Below are 25,331 nucleotides of genomic sequence, written 5' to 3'. Positions count from 1 at the left end.
CTTGATTTTATACATGAAACTCTCCGTATTGCTCGGCGGTACCTGGGTGTTCGCGTTGGTCTGGGCTCTAACGCAAAACCAAGTGATCAAATACGTATCCATCGTGTTGAACAGTTTGCAGGGATTTTTCATATTTCTGGCGTTCGTCTGTCGAAAGAACGTGCTGGAAATGTGCGTCAGTAGAGCCCGGAGTGTAAGAGGGAGGCAACCGACGGCCAGTCCGACGACATCTACGGCTAGAAAGACGGTTACGTCGGAGATTTGACGGCAGATAAACTTTTAAGGTTTTTACAGGTGATTCACGGACGGACGTCGAACGCGTCGGATTGAATAAACTTCAAATGGCAGTTAACACCTTGACGTTTAAGTTAATTAACTGCTTAGACTTGAGGTCCAATATGACGCGACGGGTGCATTTCCTATGCGCGTGAGCCCTACTTCTATTGTATTCATCGATTGATACAGGTACCGCTGAACCGTGTGTAAAATGTTGTGTAAGAATGTACTGAAATCAGTCTTACACTATTCGTAAAAACTAAAGAACAATTTTTTGAATCGTTTTAGAGATTAGGATATTGTCATTTCGGACTCAATTGCGTTTATCTCCATGTGATGCATGATTTTGCTATATGATATACATAGACTTAGCCCGATGTCTCTACGCCCGGCAAGCGATTTCGTAAATTTTCTTTTGTCAATGAATAACTTAATCTAAAAATAACTTACTTTCCTTTTGAATGACAACATAGACATGGGTATATATCATGATATATTTGTGTTAGTATGGACAAATAAATGGACATTTTTTTCAAATACTAGGTGTGTCGGGCTACATATGACCTCTGAGATCACGGGGCGCATGTATACCCTACGACGTAGATTATTTACGTGCAATTGAAAAACTCGCAGAAAAAACAGATCAAGTGCCCGAAATTCCGCTAATTCGGCTTTTAGCAGAGATGCATTAGCGGCCGGCAAACATTATTAAATAACATGAAGTGACGGATATGTAAATCCATCAGATAGAATGAGATCAAGCCAAATATGTAGCGACTCTAGTACATCCTTGTATATCAAATGCATTCAGTGTCAAATATACTATGGTAAGTTTGCAAGGAACACCGATTCTACAAATCAAAATGGGTGAAATCTCGTTGCTCTGCGCTCTTCTGCATGATACCCCGACATTGTCCAAATAGATTGACGTTAATCCAAATAAATTAACAAGATATCGCTACGGGCCCAAATAACAGCAGCAACGATCAAAAGATCCTGACTTCGAATCCAACTAAGTGTAACGCCATTCGACCACGCCGATATCGGAATTTCATAGGTCGACTGATAATGCACCAGCCGACCACGTGACTGGTTACGACTCCTATAAATGCCACGAGTTTGACGGCTCCGTCTTACACGGAGTGTCTCAGTCGTTCGGCGGAAGGAGACTTCTGTCGGCAGGCAGAGTACCGCTGTAACGGAAGTTACATTCACCGGTCCCGGCGCTGCTTTGATTATGGCTGACGTTAGAGGGTACAAAATAGATACCGAAAATGTGAATTGCGTATACGATATTCGTTGCGATGACGGAGCCAGGTACAAAGAGAGGGTTGTCGTAAATCTAAGCCTGAAAACTTACGGCGTCACAAAATTTCTCCTCTTACACCGCTAAATACAACACCGGTCGCTGCTCGAGATCGACTAATCAATGCATCAGACAACTCAATGGTAAGAAGGCGTTGAACCCTTCCACCATTGTCGCTGATTTCAAGAGATGTTTCCAAGGCGGAATTGGTACCGTTAATAAGAAATAGACAGCGACGTTCAATTCATTGATAATTAGTTGTAATATTAATTTACTACGTTCTAATTAAAAAGCTTTCATACATAGAATTTACATAGTTTCAATCTTTCTTTTTCCTTTTTGTACTATTGTGGACTCTTGTGGCTGATTTCTCACGTCATCAAGGAAGGAACAATTGTACTTATAAAACAAAAGCACGAGGAAAATCCTCGAACCACAATAATTCGTGCACCCAAACACGTAACACCGCTGGTAATTACCAATTTCGTAACTCTCATCCCGTTTCGTACACTGGGATTTATGGTCGGCAACAAACACTACTTACATCCGAGAAGTGATGTTGATGAAATATACACAAGATATTCCGCGTTATCATAACGGATAATTTGCATTAACTGCATCCTTATCCGGCAGTTGCCAATGTAAATCACCATAATGAGATGAGATATGTTAATGTTTGCCAGATATATCTACAAAGGTCGAAGTCAAAAGGATGAATGGTATAAACAAAAGAAAGGCTGAAATGGCATAAAAATTACCTGACAAGAAATTAAATGAAAATGTTAGAGAAACTTTTAAAAGAACTTAAGATTCTGTTTTAGTGAGATTCATAGTTATCTACAGCTTGGAAAAGAATACACTTTGCAGATTCTGATTTAGGTCAATGTGAATTTATGCCCCGTCATTCACCTACACTATTCTGAAAAACTATGATAATCTCAACGAATATCAAATAGCTTCTAACCTTCTTCTTACCTGCCTTTTTATATCCATATTTGTCATAAACTTGTTTCTAATAGAAAAAAACCTACCAACCTGGTGCAGGGTGTGAATAAAACTTAATTTGTGTTGAAATGTATTATCTATTGTATATAAATCGGGTCGAAATTCAAGGATAACATGAATACATTATTTATCTATATAGTTAAATGAGAAGTTATGTATACGATGGTTCTTACTCAAAGAGAAATGATTTGTCGAGGTACCTTATTAAATAAAAAGATATACAAGTGTAGAATTACATGGAATGTTCGATAAATTGAAAGGCAGCTATGATGTTTCTTTTAGATATTGATATTGAACGTACAGATTTAAGATGAAAGAGAAATTCATTCCAAATACTAGCACCTTGGATTTTTAGACTTTTTTAGATTTAGGCCACGTGTTCTGTAAGTTAGTTGAAAGTTGTTGAAGACAAATTCTGTGAAGATTTGGGGGAAGCATATAATCGTTATAACGGTATTGAAATTAGAAACGATAAATTTACAAATATCAGTTTAAGAATTTCACATGATATAAAAAGTGGGGTAGAACGTAAGAGATAGGTGGTTTATTTATCAAACGAATCGCATTTTTCTGCAATATTTCAAGTGGAGAAAGGAAGGCACCGCACAATGTTGCCATTAGACTTATGACAAATGACAAGAGATATATGCATAATATAATTTCAGAAGGGTTATTTTTGACACAAATAAGCTTGTTTGCTGACACTTCCGAAAAATCGAGCAATTTTTGTTGAGATCTGAAATAAGAGATTTCCAATTTGATTTGTTATCAATGTGTACAACTAATAATTTCGTTTCGGATACTTGGCTACCATTGTTAATGCTAAAGATAATTGAATGGTTTATTTCTCCTACTAAATACTACGGAGTGAGTTTAGACAGATTCAAAGAAATTAGATTTGCTTGGAACCAAATATTTTACTTAGTAATTCACCGTTGATTCAAAGTATTCAAAATATGAATGTTCTTATTGTGTGCAAAAACATCGGTATCGTCAGCAAACATTACAATATTCAGAAGATGATGTAAGAGATGAATAATAGTGGCCCAAGAATCGAACCTTGTGGAATCCCACAGAATACGGGCAATGAAGTATATGTAGTAATGTTGAACAATACAATTTGCGACCTTTCTTACGAAAGACTTGAAAACGAGTGGAGAGGCGTACATCGTATACCGTAATGATATATTTTGGATAACAGAATGTCGTGTTCCACCATGTCAAATACTTGTGAAAGTGTCAAGGAAAATACGTCATTCTTTCATCCGAATTTTCGATCATTTCATTGATGATACAGGTCACTAGTAAAGAGATTCTTTCTAAGACCAATTGATACGGAGACAGGATTTGTTGTATTCAAGAAACTTAGATAGACCGTGAATGAACTAGCTTCTCGAGGATTTTTGATATGTGTAGGCCTAACGATGCGGTCATCTTCACATTACTATATATATTGAATACATATGAAAATTAATTTTCATCCTGGTCGTGTTGAAATAATTTCATATTTATGAATCAAATCGTTTGTAAAATTCCGTAGCAATGAATCATTCTGTTGGCCAACACTCAACCGAGAATATCCAGCTATCAATTATGTAAGTTACCGAATAAGGTCACAATCTAAATATCATCCTCAACCCGGAAGATGAATTGATATGAATAGGCCAGAATTTGCAAAGTTAAAACCGAGTTTGTGATAGAGAAGAAGAGAGTTAGCTTAGCAGAGCTTTGGGGAGCTTGGGAGAGAGTTTTGGTTGAGCGGACTTGAGCTTTGCTGAGTCCTGAGCAAGCTCTTTGGTGGAAAATTGTTTTAGCTGCAGTAGAAGAAAATATTAATTAAAACCATGCTGAAATATTAGTACACGTCAGGAATCAAGAAACACTGTTCTATTTGTTACAACCGAGGCTTCAGAGCGTTATGCAGTGGTTTAGGTCAAAGAATCAACACGTACATATATTTAAGGAAAAAAGTGGTATGCATATTGTAAGTTAATTGAGTAAACGGTTAATTCTAATAGGTGGACTGACAGATATAAATATAATCCCGAAACTATTTTGTCACTCATGCTCAGTCGCGTGAATAACTAAATGTTGAACTTACACCCTTTGCAAACCAATCCCTTATCTTTAACTAAAATCATACGAATGAGGATTTTCAGATTGTGAAAGATTACATCTCGATGGTTTCGGTTACACTACCGTTTTGCGATGAACCCGAAGGAAGAAATTTTCTCATTGCGTCAAAAGAAAATTTCTATAATTCACGCGACTTTTGTGTAAGATCCCGTCCCGGCAGATTGTCACCATCTTTCAATTAAAGTATTGGTTTATACGGTTCAGTGTCATCAATGGTACGAACAACATAGAAAAATACATCCTTCATTTTTTATTTCTTCAAGACAACTGAAATTTTCCCGAGGATTTTTAAATTCTAGCATTATATTGATTTCCCAACAAGTTAATGAACATCAATTCTGATTAAAAAAACCTACACAGCGTCGTCAATTAGTTCTGAAATGATTAATAGGAAGTCACATGCAAACAGCAGCAATTTCAATTTGTTTAGAATTTCCCGGAAGCGCCGTTGGGACTTTCCACAGACGTCACTTCGTCAAAATAATCTAACCAGTCGTCATAAACCATGATTTCAACATGTTTATGGAATCGTAACAGGAACAATATTTGCTCGCCGTTTCGCTATGACGTGTGTGCTGAATAAATATAATCAATTACTGCGGTAATATGTAACATAACATTTAGCGGTTGGTCTACAAACTCTCATCCCGTTCCGTACACGGGGATTTATAGTCGGCAACAACAAACACTACTTACATCAGAGAAGTGATGTTGATGAAATATACACAGATCTTCCGCGTTATCAGAAAGAGCTATTTATGTTAACTGGATCCTTATCCGGCAGTTGCCACTGTAAATCACCATTAATGAAAAATGAGATATGTTAACGTTTGCGAGACATGTCTACAAATGTCGAAGTCAAAAGAATGAATGATATAAACAGAAGAATAGAAAATGGTATAAAAAAAGACCTGATAAGAAATTAAATGAAAATCGAAGAAACTTTAAGAAACCTACGATCATTTGGGAAATCATACAAACTTTGTAAATTCTAATTCAGATGAATGTGAATCTAAGCCCCGTCAGTTATCTATAGGCCGTTCTGAAAAACCGTGATAATCTCAACGAATATCGATGCGCTTCTAACACCTGCAAAATCGATTTGTTCACTTCGCAAAACTACAAAAGACGAAACGCTAGCGCTTAAGCGCTTAAAGGATTTCAGTATTCAAGTTCGGGTAATTAAATCAGATTTGATGTTCAACAGCTGCTAGGATGACTTGTATTCGGAGGGACAATACTTTGATGAATAGCAACAGTTTAATTGACACATGTTTAATGGGATCCTAAGTCTATAACAAACAACTGTTTTGAGTTCGGGATTTTGTTACTTCTATGCGGTATTTTGTCCGAAAGCTCCTCTATCAGAAAGGAATTAAGGCTGTTGTATATAAACAGAGATGAAAATCGAAACATTTATCTCTCATCGAAAGCATTTCGATTTGTTACTGAGTGAAAAATTTGGTAAGTAGAGATATGTTCTTTGTTTTACTGTATGATTATACAGTAGTAATAGTAAAGTGTAACATTCAGATAAAACATATATAATACTATTATTCAATCTCAATGATTCATCAACTTCTACCAAGAAAATATCTAATTTTTTGAGCGTCATTGGTAAAAACATTCTGCCGAATACAATTCCTATAAGTAGCTTAAATGTCCATGACTATAATGCACTCAGTGAGCTTATGTTGGTGTAAATATCATCCTCAAATATACTTCCTTATTAATGACCTGTAATTCATTGATTACAGAAGAATCCCCGGTAAAATGAAATTGTCGGCTGTTTTTGTGTTGTGTGTTTTACTGGTGGTCGCCGTTGCTGGTGATCAAGTAGAACGAGCTCTTCGAGACGCTGAAAATGCTGGACACGACCCGCTGGAGTTGATGGAGGCCAAACGAACCGTTGAACTGATGAAACGAGGATGGTTCAAGAAAATCTGGAAAAAAATGAAGAAACACTGTTCTTTTGGTTACGACCGTGGCTTCAAAGCTAAATGCAGTGGTTAGAATAATAGAATAAATATATTACATATATACATATGTGTGTACGAAAGAATACATGTATGTTTATGTAAATAAAATAAGTAAACGGTGATATGTTTATTTAATTCAATTTCTACCCTGTCCGGGCACTTGTCATTTAATTCCAATGGACGGACCGCCGCACCGGATAAATCGACAAGCGGACCTGTCGACAGGTCGATACGCAGACGTCGTTTCTTTCGCACTTTTCTATCGGATTTTCTTTTTACACCGAATTTTCATCTCTTTTATGACGTAATTGACACTGTCCATGTCGTCACCGGAGTTACCGATGAGATTTTCCGGGATTGTTGAAAATGTCTATACGTCATGAATGTGGTAGATGACGTCCACTACATAGTAAATCATGAAAAATGAATCACATAAATTGATTATGGTCGATATGGTGTGAAATGGTGAAAAATGGGAAAAAATATATCTACAGTGAAATTACCGCATTCAAATGCTAAAAGTCGATGAATAAAAAACTAAGGATCTTTAGACTTAAGCTCCACACAAAACATGATAATAAGATTCAGGCTAATGTCTATTTATTAATTGATGAGACCTGTTTTTCTGGGATATTTTGCTTACTTTTTGGGGTACATACCTCATTTATGTCTTAACAGAATGCCAAAAATCGCGGACAACAACTGAATATCTGATATATTTACAGTTCTGTACCAATTAGATGGATTGGCAAAAAGACTCCTTAAGTCCAGTTTAATGAGAGAGAAAATCCTCCATTTTGTCAAATTTCTTGGATTTGAACATTGTTACCATGCCTACGCCACCCTGATTTAGTTGTTGAGACCCCACAAGAAAAATAACTTCATTTCGTAGGCATGGTGACAATGTAAAAATTCAAGAAATTTCACAAAATGGAGGATTTTCTCTCTCATTCAATCTGACTTAAGGAGTCTTTTTGCCAATCCATCTAATTGGTACAGAACTGGAACATAAATGAGGTATGTACCCCAAAAAGTAAGCAAAATATCCAAGAAAAACAGGTCTCATCAATTAATAAATAGACATTAGAAAGGTTATAAACGCGCTGATGAACTCTAGAACCTCGCTGCTATATCGTGCAAATGTTTGGTGTTTCAGGATTAATTTAAACCTTTAGGTACGTAAACATTTACTCATCGTGCAGCAAATAGACAATATTTATCTTAAAGTACTTTAAACCAGACGATTTACGGGAATTTACTGTAGCAATATGGATTGTTTTCGAAACGAGAATAACGTCCTCCTCCGGCGCGCGGGAATAGCTACACTTATAACTATACGACCATCACACAGATAATCCATCAAAAGACCTCTGAAATGGGGCCCCTGGCCTCTTCCCGTTCGGTCAAAGTTTCGTTAGTAACGTTTATTGCTGAAATGCATTAGTCACCAATACGGTCACCAATCGAGATACCAAATTAGGACTTAAATGAAATTATTTCCTGGTTCGTGTTTAATTGCGGCAATTTGATGACCACGGATATGTGTACGATGTATGGGAAATTTAGGCTATCGCAATGAAAGTATTTAAGTAAGTAATAGTTATAGAGAACATACAAGTATAGCGTAAAGCGTAATTACAGACAGTACGGATTAGTTCGGAATACCTCGCATTCATAATACGCATGGTCTTTAGTGCGCTCGGTATTTCCATCGTTTAAGTTATTAAGGAATAGAATTGAACGTAAATCAGTACTCGGTTGTATAGTCCACCAGTCTTGTCTTCTATCAGACCTTGGAGGTGTTCGTATAACCGGCGCTGAAGCGGCTAGCTGAAGTACTCCAGTTATTGAGTGTAGACTATACGCCATCCCACACTCACTGATCCGGGAAACCGCCGTCGCGTATCGTTTCCTTGCACGAAGGATCGTTAAGATGTTTGTACAATGAATATTGCAATAACACCGATTGTTATTTCGGATAATAGCACATGATAGCAGTCGAAGCATTGTTACTCTGTGGCTGAGACGAGTCGTCGTCGTCGTAGTAAAACTAAATATCTATCGTTTTCTCAAGGGATTAATTAGAGTATACATTCCGCAGCGTGTTTGAAGAAGGTATTTAATATGTACTTTAATACTGAATAAGACGTTTCATTATTGAAGCAATGTTTAGATCGAACTACTTACCAATCGACTATGTTACTTTTATACTAAATAAGACGTTTCATTATTGAAGAAGCTACGTTTAGATCAAACTAGTACGTACCAATCGACTATACGTGACTACAAACTCGCTATCATGAGTAGAAATAACTAATACTTAAGCCAATGGCGAAAACACTGAAATATTCACTCTCTAGTTGAATTGCTTCTCTCAGGCATGGGAATAGATAAATTTGTTGTTTCCTTTCATTTTTCAATTGTCTAAATTTCTATATAAGTGTTCTTACTCATAAGTATTTTTACTTCACTCGATATTTGTGTATTGGGGTTTAGAGTATTGTGTGGTTGTTTTTTTTTTTAATCAAAAATTCTAACCTAGATAGCAATTTCAAAAAAAAATTCTAATAATCGTTTTTAAAATTACTACTCAGCTCAACAGAATTTCCCCTGGGTCTTAAGTCTCACTGCTATTGCAATCTATGTTGATTGTTTAGCTCATTACAAATGTCATTCATTATTAGTAAGGCATAATTTAAACCGTACACGGGTTTGCCAAAATTGGGTCCGGGAGTAAAAAATGCAGCGTCTAGCATCGCGATATCTTACATTCGATTGACGGTATCTATGATCGCATAGACGATATCTAAAATTGAAAAGAGCTAAGTTATATTATCGGATCACAGATAGTTCTATGTAGGTTAAATCGCTTTCATTAAATATCCGAACTTTAGTTTATAGTGTCTTTATCAGGCAGTGACTAAAAGTGTATATAGATAGTATCGAAAATTTACGTTTATGTTTTTCCTTCAGGCATCCGTACGGTATGGCGAATATTGTTTGGATATGCGGGATATGCGTGGAATTACTGCTTCTGCTACAAACAGTTCAGACCCAATCCCAGTTGGATAACTGTTTGCCCTCATCGTGTCACGTCACCGAAAACGTCAACAGCCCTTTCGGCAGCACGAAGACGTGTTTCTGCGACAGACAGTGTTATATCCATGGTGACTGTTGCTATGACGCTGCAAACACCGGCAGATCTACCCCGGCACTTCGAGATCTATTCGAGAACCATCTTCAGTGTTCTGGGTACGCGGAAAAAGTCATCCCGACACATACATGGTTCGTTAAAACATGTCCCGACCAATACCGGGACTATTTCGTAAAAAGTCTATGCGAGGATAAATACGATACGCCGGATGAATATGTACGGTGGCCCGTTAGTGGAAGTCTGACCGGTTTGACTTATCGCAACATGTATTGCGCAATGTGCTGGCACGAAGCGACGTTCAAGTACTGGAAGTTGCGGGTAAACTGTCGCGAGAAACGACCGCAATCGAAAAGTGAAACGATCGACTTGAATAACAACGGCTTGAACGCGCTCAGAGACGATCGATATTTCTGTACGCGGGAATATACGAGTCCGATCGATACCGATCACGTGAGGTCGTGTTATTTCGGTAAAATTGTAAATACATGTTCAAATATAACCAACAAATCTAACGTCATCGGATGTAAGGAACGAACTACGAATATGGTCAGCCAAATGGGCACCAATACTTCATATAGAAATAAGTATTGCGCGCTGTGTAACGGAGTCGATGAAACTAAACTCACGTGTCCTTTTCATAACGCTGGGTTTAGAAGCGTGTTCGCTGGTAGACAATACCCGTTAACTATCTTATTCGATTTGAACATCGGTAAAGCGTCCGTACGAACTTCGAGCGCCACCAAGGACTCGAAGCTGATCTGTAGCAGAAGCGAAGTGTACGATTCGTTAACCGGGACTTGCCGCCAGGTGCGCTGCGGTATCGGATACAAATTTCAAGATGGCCGTTGCAAATTCGACGAAACGGCTTCGACGGAATTTGCGGCCATGTCCGGCGGACGCGGTATGGTTTCGATGAAAGAGCGTTGCGCAATAGTAACCTACCAGAAAGGAGAATACGTACTCCGAAGCGATGGGATTCTGATCGTGACGTCACTCGGGACGAATTACACCGCGGATGAGTACAGATTTTCGACCAATGGTACAATCGATGTTTGCGTGAACGATACGGGCGTGCTGAACGCTACAAGCGCCGAACAAATATTTCCGTCGCTAGATGGCGTCGCGGGCGTCATAACGACGATTGGACAATCAATTTCAATCGTATGTTTAACCCTGTTACTCATAATATACTCTGTTCTACCAACATTAAGAAACGTCCCAGGGAAATCTGTTATGTGCCTTTCGGCGGCTTTATTAGTCGGGCAGTTGTTTTTTCTCGTCGGCCCATCGGCAGCCGATAATCACTACGCCTGTGTCTCCCTCGCCGTCGCAATACACTTCATGTTTCTGTCGGTATTCACTTGGATGAACGTCTTGGCCGTCGACTTGGCGTCGACGTTTTGGTCGACGAAATTAGTGAGTCGTCCCGATCCCGCGTCGCAACGACGCAGATACGTGAAGTTTGCCGCGTACGCTTTCAGTTTACCGCTAAGCGTCGTTGTCGTCGGTGCGATCCTGGACGTATTCGCGAAAAATACCGCCCCCTATAATCCGAGTTACGGAACTAAACTATGTTGGATGAATAGCGGCTCAGCGGTCGGTATATTATTCATACTCCCGGTCAGCGTACTCTTACTCGTAAACTGTTGCATGTACAGCCTGACAATCCGTGGAATATATACGGCATCTAAAGCGGCGAAAATGGTGCGCAAATCCGACAAAACTAACTTGTATTTATACATGAAGTTGTCCGTTGTTCTCGGAGGAACTTGGATATTTGCTTTCGTTTGGATGCTGCATAGAAACATCGTCATTCAGTACATATACATAATACTGAACAGTTTACAAGGTTTGGCGGTTTTCGTGGCGTTCGTTTGTCGGGCTAAGGTAGCGCGCATGTTGCGTCTTCTGACCGAGTCTCGTACGACATCATCGCCGAATAAGGACGCCAGCGCGTCCACGCGTTTAACGTTATTAAACACGAATTCCAGCGTTAATAATGACGTCACGATTCGCGGCGAGAACTGACGTCGGAACATTTTTGGACTGCATTTAGATATTCGAGAATGTGATGCTATCGCATCTGCGAATAGCGACTGGCCCGGTTCGTTTAGTCGTATATTCAACATATTATATAAGACGATATCCTTGAAAATATTATATAAGACGATATCCTTGAAAATAAAACCTTATATTGTGTATGATACTCGTTTCTTATCTGAATCAATATAGGAAGAATCAAAAAGTTATGCAATATTCACGTCAAAAATGTTTCTGATGAATGAATTTTAATTATTTTGCAAAATAAATTGTTACGTAATTACTGGATCATAGGATAAAAATTACAATACGCACATACCATACATACACACATAAATATACATATCATATATATAATAGATGTAACAATATAAAGTGCGAGGAGTAAGGAGAAGCTGAAAGTTTATATGGGTCCTTATCCCTATAGATGCGAACACGTGCACACACACCACGTACACACTAACGTACACCTACGAGCAATCATACTACGTTCACACTAAAAAACTTTTCATAGAGAAGATTTATATAGTTTCAATCTTTCTATTTCCTTTTTGTACTATTGAGGATACTTGTGACTGATTTCCCACGTCATCAAGGAAGGAATAATTCCTACCAACTGTTAACTCTTTTCTTAAGGTATAGTAGAAACCGCTAATTGCCCGTGGTTCCAATTGCTCGTAGCATGCACCATGCACATTGATGCGCATCGTTAACAAATTCCGAGGAGAGATATACGAACGGGTGTGATTTTGATTTCAGTTATTGGAATCAGGTGGAAGCGGCACAAGGAATACGCTTCAAAAGAAACGACGAAAGCACTGTAGACCAGCCTTCAAGGTGTTAATCGATAATGAATTCATTTAATTAACCTAAATACGGCCTTGAACGGTGATTTCGAAATATACAGCTTCCACCTAACAGAATACAGATGAAAAAAAAAGTTTCAAATTAATATCGATTTCTTTTTTCAGCTAAATATTTGAAATAAATAGTCGACTTTGTGTTCAATACCCCTGAAGAAATATCCGAAAGAACTTTTCTTATCTATTGTAAAATTACACACGCTTTCCCCTCCCCCTTACTACTTGGAATGATGAGTTAACTACGATATGCCTTCTATAATTAGAGTTCCTGCATCGTAAAACTCATTAATACTGACGTCGACAATATATCACGAGCTGTACCAATTAAACCCCACAGTTTTACATCGTTCATAGCGTTATGTTTGAAATTCTAAATGAATAGCCCCACACGCATACGTATATAGAAACAAACGCCTCACACCTCATATTTTAGGAAACCTTATTCCAACGGATTTTACTCTTTGTTATTACTATTGTTATGAATCTTTAGCGAAATGCTTTCAAACAGATATTTTCGCCCAATCCAACAATATATATATACCTATAATTTTACATTCACTCGCGTGTTAACGTACACACGTTGCACGTAAAAATCGCCATTTCATAATAGACTTATGCGAAACTTAATACACATATGTATATAAAAGTGAAAAGATGGTTTCCTGACACCATTTGCTGATGGCAAAATCCATGTGAATAAGACGACTCGAATTTCGCTTCGGTTAAGATTCGCATGACAAGCACGCCACACGTTTCTGAAAAGATAAACAAACGAGTTGTTCGTGCCGCCAAATATGGATCTCTCACTGGCGAATGATTCAGAGAGAACGGATTGGATTTGTAGCGAATACGACAGAAGTTTGCTGACGGCCGTTTTGTTCGGTATCTACGGGACTATGTGCGTGATAGGAGTTGTTGGTAATCTGTTCAGTTTCGTCGTGTTTACGGCGATGCGACATCGCGGAAGCGGTATATTCTACTTGCGAGCTCTGGCCATCGCTGACGGAATCGCGTCCTTATCGAGCACCTTGTCGAAACTGAACTACTACCTACAACTGTACGGTTACGTCGACGGCGATTGGTCGCGCGAAATCGCCCGTAAATACGCCGGGATAGACTACGTCGTAATGGTCTCTAGATACACCAGTCAATCGGTCACTTTAGCCGTTACCGTAGATCGCTACATAGCGGTTATATTCCCGTTGAAGGCGCCACGGTATTGCACCGTTCACAGAGCTAAACTCGTAACGTGCTCGCTGTTTCTATTCGCCGGGGTTCATACGCTGCCGCAGTACTTCGTCGTTAAGATGATCGAAACGGCTTCTTGCGGCGATCGCGATCGAGTCGTTCTGAAATTCACGATCGCCGACTACGGCCCGGTGTGGCAGTCGTTTCTGTGGGGTTTTTTCTTCACTGTCGATTCGATCCTGACGAAAACGTTGCCGTTCTCGTTGGCGATGCTGTTGAATATTCACGTCGTGTTTACGATCCTAGCGGCGAACCTAAAGCGAAAGGACTTATCTAAAGGGAAAACAAACCGAAACACAGTCAACATAGCGCTGGTCGTAGTGAGTTTATGTTTCGTCAGTTTTCTCGAAGGGACGTATGAAGTTATCGCTAATAAACAATACGGTTCGATTGACTATTTCTATTTTTTCTTTGCGTTTCTCATGTTCGAGATGTTCAATGTATCCGTTAATCTATTCATCTACGCGTTCATCCGGAGGGGATTTCTCCAAACTTTAGTTTGGTGTTTGACATTAGGTTTGTTCGGACGAAAATTCTGAGATGGACTCTGATAAAATGATTACGATTGATAGAACACTATATCCGTGTTGACGCGATGTAGAGAGAATCCCACAATGATAAGAAAAAGTCCGAAAATGTAACTTCGAGATAGTAGTTTATTTCAACGTTTCGACTATATCCTATAGGATTCTCTCTACTGTGATAAAATGATTTCGAGCCTTCTTTGAATGGGGGCGCCGAACTCCAGTTATCCCATTAGCCGGCGTGCCAAGCACTCAGTCTTACGTTGTCAAAATTAGTTCATTTTCGATCAACTTTATACTGTATTCTTAGGCTCCCGAATCCAGATATATTATCACCAGAACCATCAAATACACACCAAATTAATTTTCTTTACTCGGTGATTGTTGTCAAGTTTTCATTAATGATAGAATTACCCCGAAGATAAGTCCATTCAACCGAGTAACTACTAGGGAAATCCTCGCCTGCCATCAGTTGAATCCTCGATCGCAACAGTAGGGTTGGCAGCTCCACATTGCGCTCAACTTCGGTAGCGACTTTAAGTCACCAGGGCTGACAACTAAATGCCGGACTCGGGTTCAAAGTTACAGTTGTTTTGGTTAAGGTACTTTGTAATGTAGGCTTACTACCTACATTGTGATGGATGACATGCTCGAAGTGGGGTTTGGTTCCCGGGTCCTGTTGACTGCATACAGTGTGTAGGGTCCCATCGTGAGATTAACTGAACAATCCAATAGAGTTAGTCTTGGGCGGAAACTACAAGATCCGAACTACTAAAAAAGCAAGATATAGAAACAAGCGAACCGGCTGCTGTCGACCGATCAGCAGTAAATCTAACGATCTGTCACCACACCAGATCATTGAACCTAGAACAGACACCATGTCCCATAATTGCCCCGATTTAGAAATTATTCAGTCGTAATTACCTGGATATTCAGAAGTTTCAGTTAATGAAATGCTTTGTGCGTCCTTTGTTTATTATGTATTACGAATAATGATTAAATTAGGTACATATATACTCATATACGTTGTGAATCTAGCGCGTTGCATGTGAAAGCTGGTGTTATAATGTGACTAGACTTCGTCGGTGTGCGCGCTCAATAAGTGGTCACATATGTTTTGTCGAATAGCGTCGTCACTATCATAAGTGATCATTCGAGTCATTCCGATAGTATATTCAAAGCGCCACACGATGTCTTACCGAGCGGTAGTAGTTGTTGTAGCGTGCGTCCCGCTTTTTTACTTGACCGGCTTGGACTGCGCCGTACCGCGTAAAACAGAGAGTAAGTCATTTTAAGAAAACAGAGGAATGAGATACTAAAATTGCTCAGCTAAAATTGAAATTCGTACTGATGTATAGCGCGCTGATTATAGTTTGTTAGAGTGCGCTGTTTAAGAAAATATATGATATATTTTTGTTAAGGACGTCTGATTGATTATCTATTTGATAGAGTCGACTGAAATGTTTATAATTTAAGGCCATTATGTTCATTTTGTCGAAATAGAATTCTAAACGTCCTTACAGTATAGTTAAGGTTAGATGAAAAATGTATTATGTATTTTTCTGAATTATGTATAGATGCCGATTTCTGGAACAAAATTGGCCAAGATACGCTTAAAGACAGATTGGATCATATGCCAAATATCAATGTCGCCAAAAACGTCATTATTTTCATCGGCGACGGAATGGGACTGCCGACTGTCGTAGCTACTCGAATATACAAGGGTCAATCGCAAGGTCAACTAGGCGAAGAAACCCAGCTGGTCTACGATAAATTCCCGAATGTCGCGTTATCCAAGGTCTGAACAAAATCATGCTTTCGATTTGTAATCGTTTAACGCTGGTATTTCTGTTATTCGGCGCATTGATTTTCAAGTTGAAAGTCAATCCAAGTTGAACAATATGAATGAATAGAATATATTTTCCATTTCTGCATTAGACGTATAATACAGACCATCAAGTGGCTGATTCGGCTGGTACCGCCACTGCTATGCTGTGCGGTTTTAAGACCAAGTACGGAGTTCTAGGCGTCGACGACACTGTTGAACGCGGTAAATGCTCCACGCTCGACCCGAATAACAAATTCCATTCGATCCTAAAATGGGCGAAGGATGCAGGTAGGCACCAAACTACAAATACAATACAAACATTGATCGTTGCACTTTGGACCCATATCGTCGCAAGTAAAGTTTGTTCATGATTCTTAATGTCTCATTCCATACAATCTATATGAGATGTTGAGATACGGAATTGTGCTATTGTGGACCACCATTATATATACTATTTGTCAAGACTTCATTCAAATACTAATAGTCGATAAAAGTTGCTACGTTTGAAGCGATACGTATGTGGCTTTTGAGATATAATTCTATATATCTTACTTCACGTGGTTCGGATCTTGGTTACCCAAGACTAACCCCACTGGGGTCCACGGCCCGTGCATTATACGCAACAAGCAGGACTCGAACCCGCTTGTCACTGAGCGCTGATGCTAAGTCAATGCAACAGTATCATCCCATCTAGTTCTGAGTTACTGGAGAGAATCAATGGGTTCACACGAAAGTGAAATCCCACATGATGTTTGAAGAAATGAAATGCTTCATTGACGCCACAACAATTTCGGGGATTTCTGATGATGTCTTTGAAAACATCGATAGACATGTTGAGTTTAAGCTCATCAGTTTCAGTAGTCTAAGATGTATGATTGTTTTATCGTTGTGGGTCTTTTCAAACTGTAAAAAAATGTCAACGGATTGCTTTATTCAAGCCGCTTAAACTAATGTTTCATACGATCTAGGGAAAAGTGTCGGAATGGTAACGACTACTAAGGTTACTCACGCGACACCGGGAGCGCTGTACGCACAGTCAGTCGATCGGAACTGGGAGGATAACACAAAAATACCAGCGCCCGATGTTGGAAAATGTAAAGATATCGCCGCTCAACTCATAGACGGAGATGGGAAAGATCTCGACGTAAGTACATGTCCATTCGTGGAGATTCAGTAACGATGTGGTGTTGTTCATCGATAGCGTTGTAGTAACACGCGACCATTGCTCAGCGAGGAAGATCAGTATAGAACCGCCGATCATTCGAAACGATAGCCTGGTAAAACTGGGTTCTTAGAGCCTTATTGAAGTGCTCTTGACAAAACGCCTGAACGTGATTTTGACCGAGCTTTATCGTATGTAATATCAAAACGAATTTAGGAGTTCGGACGGCGATGATTTTCGGTGCAAATAAACACAGGTCTTGACGCGAAAACAGAATGTGATGCAATATTGTTTTAGATTAGATTCGATTCGCCAGTGATGAAATAGTGGAAAAAACGAACCATATTTATTGAGCCGTCGAACATGTTTTGTTATTTCATCTTTTACCGTATGTATATTTTTGTTGTAGGTGATATTCGGAGGAGGTCGTTGCCACTTTTACACGAAAAGTGACACAGATCCGGAGTATCCAAACAAGAAAGGAAAACGAACAGATGGTCGAAACCTTGTAACGGTAGGAAATAGTTCTGTGACATCAACAAAAACTGGCCCGCATCAATTAGAATGATATACAAATATTTCACGAGCACCAATCAGAAGCGGATTCAGAGCTTATACTGACCGAGGGGAAGCACCCGGTGAAAAGCGCGATAATTATACTATCCACGAGTGGCGAGAAGCCATAAGGGGGGTGTCGAGGCCCTCCCTAGGAAAACTTTGAAAAATAAAACCCTGTTGCAATTTCCAAAGATTTGAACCAAAGAAAAATAGGACATCCTCAGGTGGTACCGAATTTTTGACGGACAAGCCTGAAACTGAAACTCAGAGAACTATATTCAGTAATTCACACGACGTGATCACAGTTTTTTTTTTTTACCTCTGTTTTGATATACGTATTTTAACCTTTCGCGATGACGCAAATATATCACGAATAAATACAAAGTGTTGACAGTCTTTTTTTTTTTTAATCTGATTCGTTTTCGACGTTGGTTGAATTATATTCGAAGCTCGTATGTTTGCGCATATATATTATATCTCAACAAATAATAAACGCACAAAGGCAAAAAGCTATAGCGCGTTTGCGTTACGGAAAAAAATAGAAAGACATACTATGATATAGTCGTATTAAGTAGGTTATTCTTCGAACTCCGAGATAGGTCATGTTAACTGATCTCGTAAATCTCGGAACAATTAGTTATTGTTTTTCAACTTTTAGACAAGCAATGAAATAAAATATGCTAAAATTTTAGTATGAATTCCCTTCTGTTATGCATGATTGCCACCGTTATGCATGAGTGGCACAGCGCGGAGGGTTCTTTAGGGTGACTGATTCGGGCTATGAAGTAAAATTCCTGATATGCAAATGAGGACACCAGAATGGAAGTACGAAGTTGATTTAAAATTTTAAACACGGATTTTTTGCCCTTTTGGCGCGGTAATTTCAATATGGCGCTTTGCCCCTGAGTTAAATTTGCATATATTTGCATAAAGGCGCTCAAAAAGGATATTTTTGCTATGATTGAACTATGTTACTGAATTGAAGGGATTTACGAAAGTCTAGGGTCTATCTATGGTGGCTGATACGGGCCATAGCGTAAAATTCCTGGTATGTAAATGCCAGAACGCCAAAACGAAAAAAAACGTCCAATTTTCTCGTCCAAAAGTTCGTTTTGGCGCGCCAAAACAAAGAAAATTCCGTTTTGGCGCCCCCACCAAAACAACGAAAAACGTCGAAATTTCTCTAAAAGTTCGTTTTGGCGCACCAAAACGGAGAAAATTCCGTTTTGACGCCCACGCCAAAACGAACTTTCATTTTGGCGCCCCCGCCAAAACAACGAAAAACGTCGAAATTTCTCTAAAAGTTCGTTTTGGCGCACCAAAACAACGAATATTCCGTTTTGGCGCCCCCGCCAAAACAAACTTTCATTTTGGCGCCCCCGCAAAACAACGAAAAACGTCGAAATTTCTCTAAAAGTTCGTTTTGGCGCGCCAAAACAACGAATATTCTGTTTTGGCGCCCCCGCCAAAACGAACTTTAAACCACGTAAAATAATTCTATATATACGTAAAATATTTTCATATATGCAAATTTATGCAAATTACACACAAGATCAACGCGCCAAATTGAAAAATAATTTTATTGTCGTTGAATGCTTGTTTTGGCGGGGGCGCCAAAACGGAAATAACCGCGCCAAAACGAACTTTTCTTTGTTTTGGCGCGCCAAAACGAACTTTCAGAGAAAATTGGACGTTTTTCGTTGTTTTGGCGGGGGCGCCAAAACGGAATTTTCTTCGTTTTGGCGCGCCAAAACGAACTTTTAGAGAAATTTCGACGTTTTTCATTGTTTTGGCGTGGCCGCCAAAACGAAAGTTCGTTTTGGTGGGGGCGCCAAAATGAAAGTTCGTTTTGGCGGGGTCGCCAAAACGGAATTTTCTCCGTTTTGGTGCGCCAAAACGAACTTTCAGAGAAAATTGGACGTTTTTCGTTGTTTTGGCGGGGGCGCCAAAATGAAAGTTCGTTTTGGCGGGGGTGCCAAAACGGAATTTTCTTTGTTTTGGCGCGCCAAAACGAACTTCTAGAGAAAATTGGACGTTTTTTTTTCGTTTTGGCGTTCTGGCGTTCTGGCGCCCTCATTTACATACCAGGAATTTTACGCTATGGCCCTTATCAGCCACCATATCTATCGGATAAGTTGCTTTTCGTATTTCACCACCAATAGAGCGAAGTTACGCGGAAGCAAGCACATGTGCGTTGTCCAGGGGGGGGGGGGCTTATCCAGGGTGGCCAGAACCAAAAACCGCGTAGTTCATATGCTAAGGGTTTCCTAGTAAATCGAATATTATTTGATATTTGTGAATAATGTTGCATTCGACGAAAGACCCACGATTTTTCTGCCCGTATATATTACTGTTTAATACTGTACGAGTCGTTATTGTAATGGTGTTATGCAGGAATGGAAAGCCAACCAGAAGAAAGCCAACCTAAGACACACGTACGTCCACGATAAGAATGGATTCGATCAAATTAACCCGAAAAATGTTGACCGTGTTTTAGGTAAATGAAAAAAAGATTGCTTCATTTTTCGTAGAAACCAAGATTTCACATCCATAACGGTTTTTGGACTTACATGTACTTTTCATTTACTTGATATTCAAGGGTTATTCGAATACAGTCATATGCAGTACGAAGGTGAAAGGCTCAATGATACAGCGGGTGAACCGTCTATTGCTGAAATGACCAAAAAAGCCATCGAGATTCTGAAGAAGAATAAAAACGGATTCTTCTTACTCGTAGAAGGTAAAACGACACAATCGACAAAACACTGCACGGGTGATTGTTATCTAGCCGATAGAAAAAAATTATACCAATCGTTATTGTAAAATAAAAATGAGATGGAACCTAAGTTAAAATTCTGGCCATTTCAAAAATGTTATTACTAATTTTTAGTCAGTGCGGAACGTTTAGTTTTCCAACAATAATGAGGGGTGGTAGGTAGTCATGCAATTCAAGTCATCATTTATTACACGTTACTTCCGTGTTGTTGAAAATCTCGCGAGTCCTGGACCAAACCCCATTGAACAATGTGATCTGTGTGCTGGCCACAAATGCACACAGATCACACTACACTACCCATTACACACTCCAGTACCCACAGCTTTCATGTATCCATCCAAATATTTAGTGTCTTTCTTCCTGGATAACTATACAAATTGGTTGGAGGTTTTTGGAGAACTCATCCAGGTTATTGGGCGGGGAGTCTCATGTTGATGTGTCGATTCTTTGGTCCTGAATATCCACGGGAAGGTATTTATCATTGTTAGAAATTAGAATATATACAAGGAGGTATTAGATTAAGTTTAAAAAAATCATAGCAAAATGAAATACAAAACATCATCAGCCATTTTGGAGGATGTCGCCCTCTGTGAGGAAATTGGTGAACTGTAGCCTAAAGTTCATGAGCTATTTTTCGTACTGTACCGCTGATGTGTTTATGTTTTACCTATCAACCAGTCTAAGACGGGTATCGTGCTAGTCCTGTATATGCTTGGAGTAATCATTGATTACTCGGAGTTATAAGTTTAAGTTTAAGTTTATTGATAAACTTTTAAGTTTATTGTTATAATATGCTTGATCTCTGATTGACTTTATGTTGATTTTATAGGCGGCAGAATCGATCACGGTCATCACGAGTCATGGGCAAAACTGGCAATCATAGACAGCTGGGCGTTTGAAGCAGCGATCGGAGAGGTAGAACAACTCACTTCGGTTAGAGATACATTAACCGTCGTAACTGCCGATCATTCGCATGTATTTGATCTTGGGGGATATCCCACTAGAGGAAGTCCTCTATTCGGTAAGGTTTTCGCGTTTCTAACGTCGGGTACGGCATGAAAAAAACTTTGCGAGATATCGTTATCAAAAGAATCCTCTTCTTTTCCGACAAGTCGGCTTGAAAATTAAGACACATGATTCATAAGATTACATTTAATTCAGGACGTCTACCGAATAAAAAAAAATCCTATTCTTAGTTAGTAGCTAAGTGGCTAGTTGGCTAGTGAAAGACAACGCGCAGGATTCCACGAATTTTTTTGCACAGTTCGTCGTATATTCGATAGTGCATATATATCGATATAGAGATATCAAAGAGTATTGTATTCTATAGTTCGATGTTTGACCTTCACCGAAATAGATTTTGTGCATATAAAAGTGTCTGATCCTTTGAAGTATATACCATCAAAAATGCCTCGATATTGACATACATATACAGTTCGTATAGTCATGATTGTAGCTTTTTCGACGACGCCATATTGGTGGTTAGATACAATAAGTGATGTATACATGACAGCCCCTAAAATGTTGTAAATTCCCTGATTATCTTTTGTCGTTGAGTATGCCAAGTCTCCGCAATCTATGGTGCAGCATCCAAGACTCTATCTATAATGCATAATGTATAATTCATACCAGCAAAAAAAACATCTCTTAAAGGAATCTCTTTATGCATTTTTGATACCAACCATTTTCATATATTAACACCGAACTCTATGCTATCTATGTAATCGTATAGTATTTCCTGAGTTTATGTCGGCGCACATTAATCTTGACCGCCCGTGTCCTTTTTAGTTCATACAACCGCCACCGATGGGCTGTATTAGTGGAAGCATTGTGTCTTCGTTATCCTCGATACACTTCGAAGTTGTTGCATCATGACTTTGTTTCTTGACGCTCATTTCGGTCCACATATCTAGTGCATGTCTTAACCCGTATGTGACGCTTCCTGAAAGAAAACCGTACATGAACTAACTTATAAAGACCGATGTCGAAGAAACTTCGCAGGCTTCATAGTGCGGGCGTTCATATCGGCCAGGCAAAAAACCCGTGATCTTTGCTTTTTAGCTTTATTCACAATATTGCCTGTTTGTTTGGTGAATCACGAATTAATGAATTTATTGTTATCATTTAATTGATTTGTATAATGAAATCTTATTTATACTTATCGATAATTTCAGGTTTGAATGATTACGAAAACGACACGTCCAATCTACCGTTCACGACTCTCATGTACACTAACGGACCCGGTTACGCCATCAGTAAAACTAACGGTTCCCGTCAACTACTCACGCCAAAACAAACAGGTTTGTCAATTAAAACCCCAAACTGCACACTACATTTTCACAAGGGATTGGTCCTAATTCCATCCTGACAGGGGAGCGGGTTCGAAAATCTGGCGGTTGGATGTTTGTGGGCAAGGGGTTGCTGTGATGGGTCTTGGTATCAGTAAAACCTTTGCAGAATCAGGGTTGCATTGTTGATTTGTGAGGAAATTTGTGGGGGTCAAATATTTCACATTTCTGTGGCAAAAGCGGAATCCTCGATTGCCACAGTCGAACGAAGAGGCTTCATTGAACGCTAGAGATTCGAACACGCAAGCACAGTAGCGCAGCACTCTACCGACGGAGCCACACGGAGACGACTAAGTAACTACTAGCGATCCTGGCGGTTCATCACTTGCCGCAGCAGCAGCATAAAACCCGTTATTTTTGTGATAACGTTCACATACTTTCTCTATCTCTCGGCAGGGGCTTTGAAATATAGGCAGGAATCCGGTATCAACCTGAAAGAGGAGACGCACGGTGGCGAAGACGTGTCGATCTACGCGCGAGGACCGATGTCATTCCTGTTTAACGGGGTCGTTGAACAGAATTATATAGCGCACGCGATGGGCTACGCCGCTTGTATCGGACCGAATAAAAACCACTGTCATGAGTCGGATAAAAGATACAACATTTGTACAACGAGCAAAGGCGCACAGACCAAATCATACGTTACATTACTTACAATAACCGCTGTAGTTTACGTAAATTATGTCATCAGTTAATGATTCGAAAACAAAACGAATATTCGTAACTCATGAGTATCGTGAAATATACAAAACCAAATCGTCCTAATCTTTGAATCCATGATAATATAAAACTCGCGTGTAGATGTTGATTAATGTCTGATAACAAGGTTGGATAAGATGAAATATTCAGCTGGGTTACGGATTTTACGTTCTAAATTGGACACCGGGACGCCGTGCCATCAATTGCCGGATGTTCCATCCATTGTTGAGTGCTCCAACCATTTCTGGGTGATCTTGATATTGATATAAATGGATTTCATTTTCCTACAAACCATTGATAACATCAATAAATAATGATTCGATATAGGTGATACCCTGAGTAGGCATTATGACGAAGGGCTGGTTTGAAGCAACAATGAGCTTGTAAATACAAACAGTCGGGTGATAAAATCTGAGAATAGAAAGACTAACCCAATCTTAAGTGATTTATTTCCATCAAGTTTTATCGGAATTATTCGTTTTTTTCGTACGTACTTTATCTATAAAACTCTAATAACATATAATGCGTATTTGTGTGAGCTTTTCTAGAATAGTTCCGTTCAGCATGTGGTGGTCTTGCAGCCATATGTTTTTTCGACTTCGCCAGGTATTGGTGGTCAAACGCAGTGACAAGATGCGGTGTTACGTCACGTAAATAAGGTTTAGTTTATCTTCAAATGATATCTTAATCATATTGTATCAATAATCCAGTGATTAGAAAATATTTGATACTTAATCGCATTAACATATTTACCATACGTAGTATGCATTCGTCTTAAAAATGAAAATTGAAAACCGCAAAATGATAAATATGAAAATCATGGTAATATGTTATTTTAGCAGATTTGCAGTTGGGGATTACTAATTGAATTTGTTCTCTGCGTTCACTTTTCGTCGGTCGTCCGTTCGTCTATAGAAGGAAAGGTATTTTGCAAAGTTTTTCTGAGATTAAATCCTGTTAGTATGTCATAACGCGCACTATTTCGCCTGGTGATTGGTCCTCGATTGCCACAGTTGATTACGGAGCCCTGATTATCTATTGCTACGTCCCAAATTTTCTAAAACCCCAGATAATGACCCCTGCAACTATGCGATTACACGGATAATAATTAAAACGTGTGTCTAACCACCTTTTTGGAATCAAATGACAGTGTCTCAGAAATGGTAAAAAAATTAGACTCAATACATTATTACCGTTTACTCAATAAACCTATATACTATATTTACTATTCATGAAAGTATATCATGTGTTCATTTAATGATTCTAACCACTGCATTGAGCTCTGAAGCCACCGTCGTAACCAATAGAACAGTGTTCCTTGATTTTTCTCCAGACTTTCTTGAACCATCCTCGTTTCATCAGTTGAACGGTTCGTCTGGCCTCCATCAACTCCAGCGGGTCGTGTCCAGCATTTTCAGCGTCTCGAAGA

General features: G+C 39.2%; 3 protein-coding genes across 4 annotated transcripts; all 3 read left to right on the top strand.

Moving 5' to 3' along the window:
* Window positions 1–8,225: 8,225 nt before the first annotated feature.
* LOC141904568 (uncharacterized) lies at window positions 8,226–12,021 on the top strand. Of its 2 annotated transcripts, none has more exons than XM_074793172.1 (2): window positions 8,226–8,291; window positions 9,676–12,021. In XM_074793172.1, exons 1-2 carry the CDS (start codon window positions 8,278–8,280, stop codon window positions 11,882–11,884), a joined length of 2,223 nt encoding a protein of 740 aa, XP_074649273.1. In that variant the 5' UTR covers window positions 8,226–8,277; the 3' UTR covers window positions 11,885–12,021. The 2 variants fall into 2 exon arrangements, with proteins under 2 accessions (XP_074649273.1, XP_074649274.1); XM_074793173.1 differs by lacking the exon at window positions 8,226–8,291 and adding an exon at window positions 8,311–8,817.
* Window positions 12,022–13,553: 1,532 nt separating this feature from the next.
* Window positions 13,554–14,546, top strand: LOC141904440 (FMRFamide receptor-like). The gene has a single exon (XM_074793028.1). The coding sequence runs from the start codon at window positions 13,554–13,556 to the stop codon at window positions 14,544–14,546; it is 993 nt and encodes a 330-aa protein (XP_074649129.1).
* Window positions 14,547–15,584: 1,038 nt separating this feature from the next.
* LOC141903431 (alkaline phosphatase-like) lies at window positions 15,585–25,122 on the top strand. The gene is made up of 10 exons (XM_074791546.1): window positions 15,585–15,812; window positions 16,109–16,329; window positions 16,470–16,647; window positions 17,328–17,503; window positions 17,931–18,035; window positions 20,474–20,576; window positions 20,679–20,819; window positions 21,685–21,876; window positions 23,030–23,155; window positions 23,600–25,122. The coding sequence occupies exons 1-10, from the start codon at window positions 15,722–15,724 to the stop codon at window positions 23,896–23,898; spliced, it is 1,632 nt and encodes a 543-aa protein (XP_074647647.1). The 5' UTR covers window positions 15,585–15,721; the 3' UTR covers window positions 23,899–25,122.
* The last annotated feature ends 209 nt before the right edge of the window (window positions 25,123–25,331 follow it).

The sequence above is a fragment of the Tubulanus polymorphus genome, chromosome 4 (assembly GCF_964204645.1).
Source record: "Tubulanus polymorphus chromosome 4, tnTubPoly1.2, whole genome shotgun sequence".
NCBI classification, from domain to species: domain Eukaryota; kingdom Metazoa; phylum Nemertea; class Palaeonemertea; order Tubulaniformes; family Tubulanidae; genus Tubulanus; species Tubulanus polymorphus.
The sequence above is the reverse complement of the archived record's forward strand: the minus strand, read 5'-3'. Positions and strand labels throughout refer to the sequence as shown.

Bases quoted from the DNA above. Each gene is read 5' to 3' on its own strand.
- LOC141903431 (XM_074791546.1), top strand. From the start codon at position 15,722: ATGTCTTACCGAGCGGTAGTAGTTGTTGTAGCGTGCGTCCCGCTTTTT. The intron at 16,648-17,327 runs GTAGGCACCAAA...CATACGATCTAG, and splicing joins AAAATGGGCGAAGGATGCAG to GGAAAAGTGTCGGAATGGTA. The intron at 20,577-20,678 runs GTAAATGAAAAA...TTGATATTCAAG, and splicing joins AAATGTTGACCGTGTTTTAG to GGTTATTCGAATACAGTCAT.
- LOC141904440 (XM_074793028.1), top strand. From the start codon at position 13,554: ATGGATCTCTCACTGGCGAATGATTCAGAGAGAACGGATTGGATTTGT.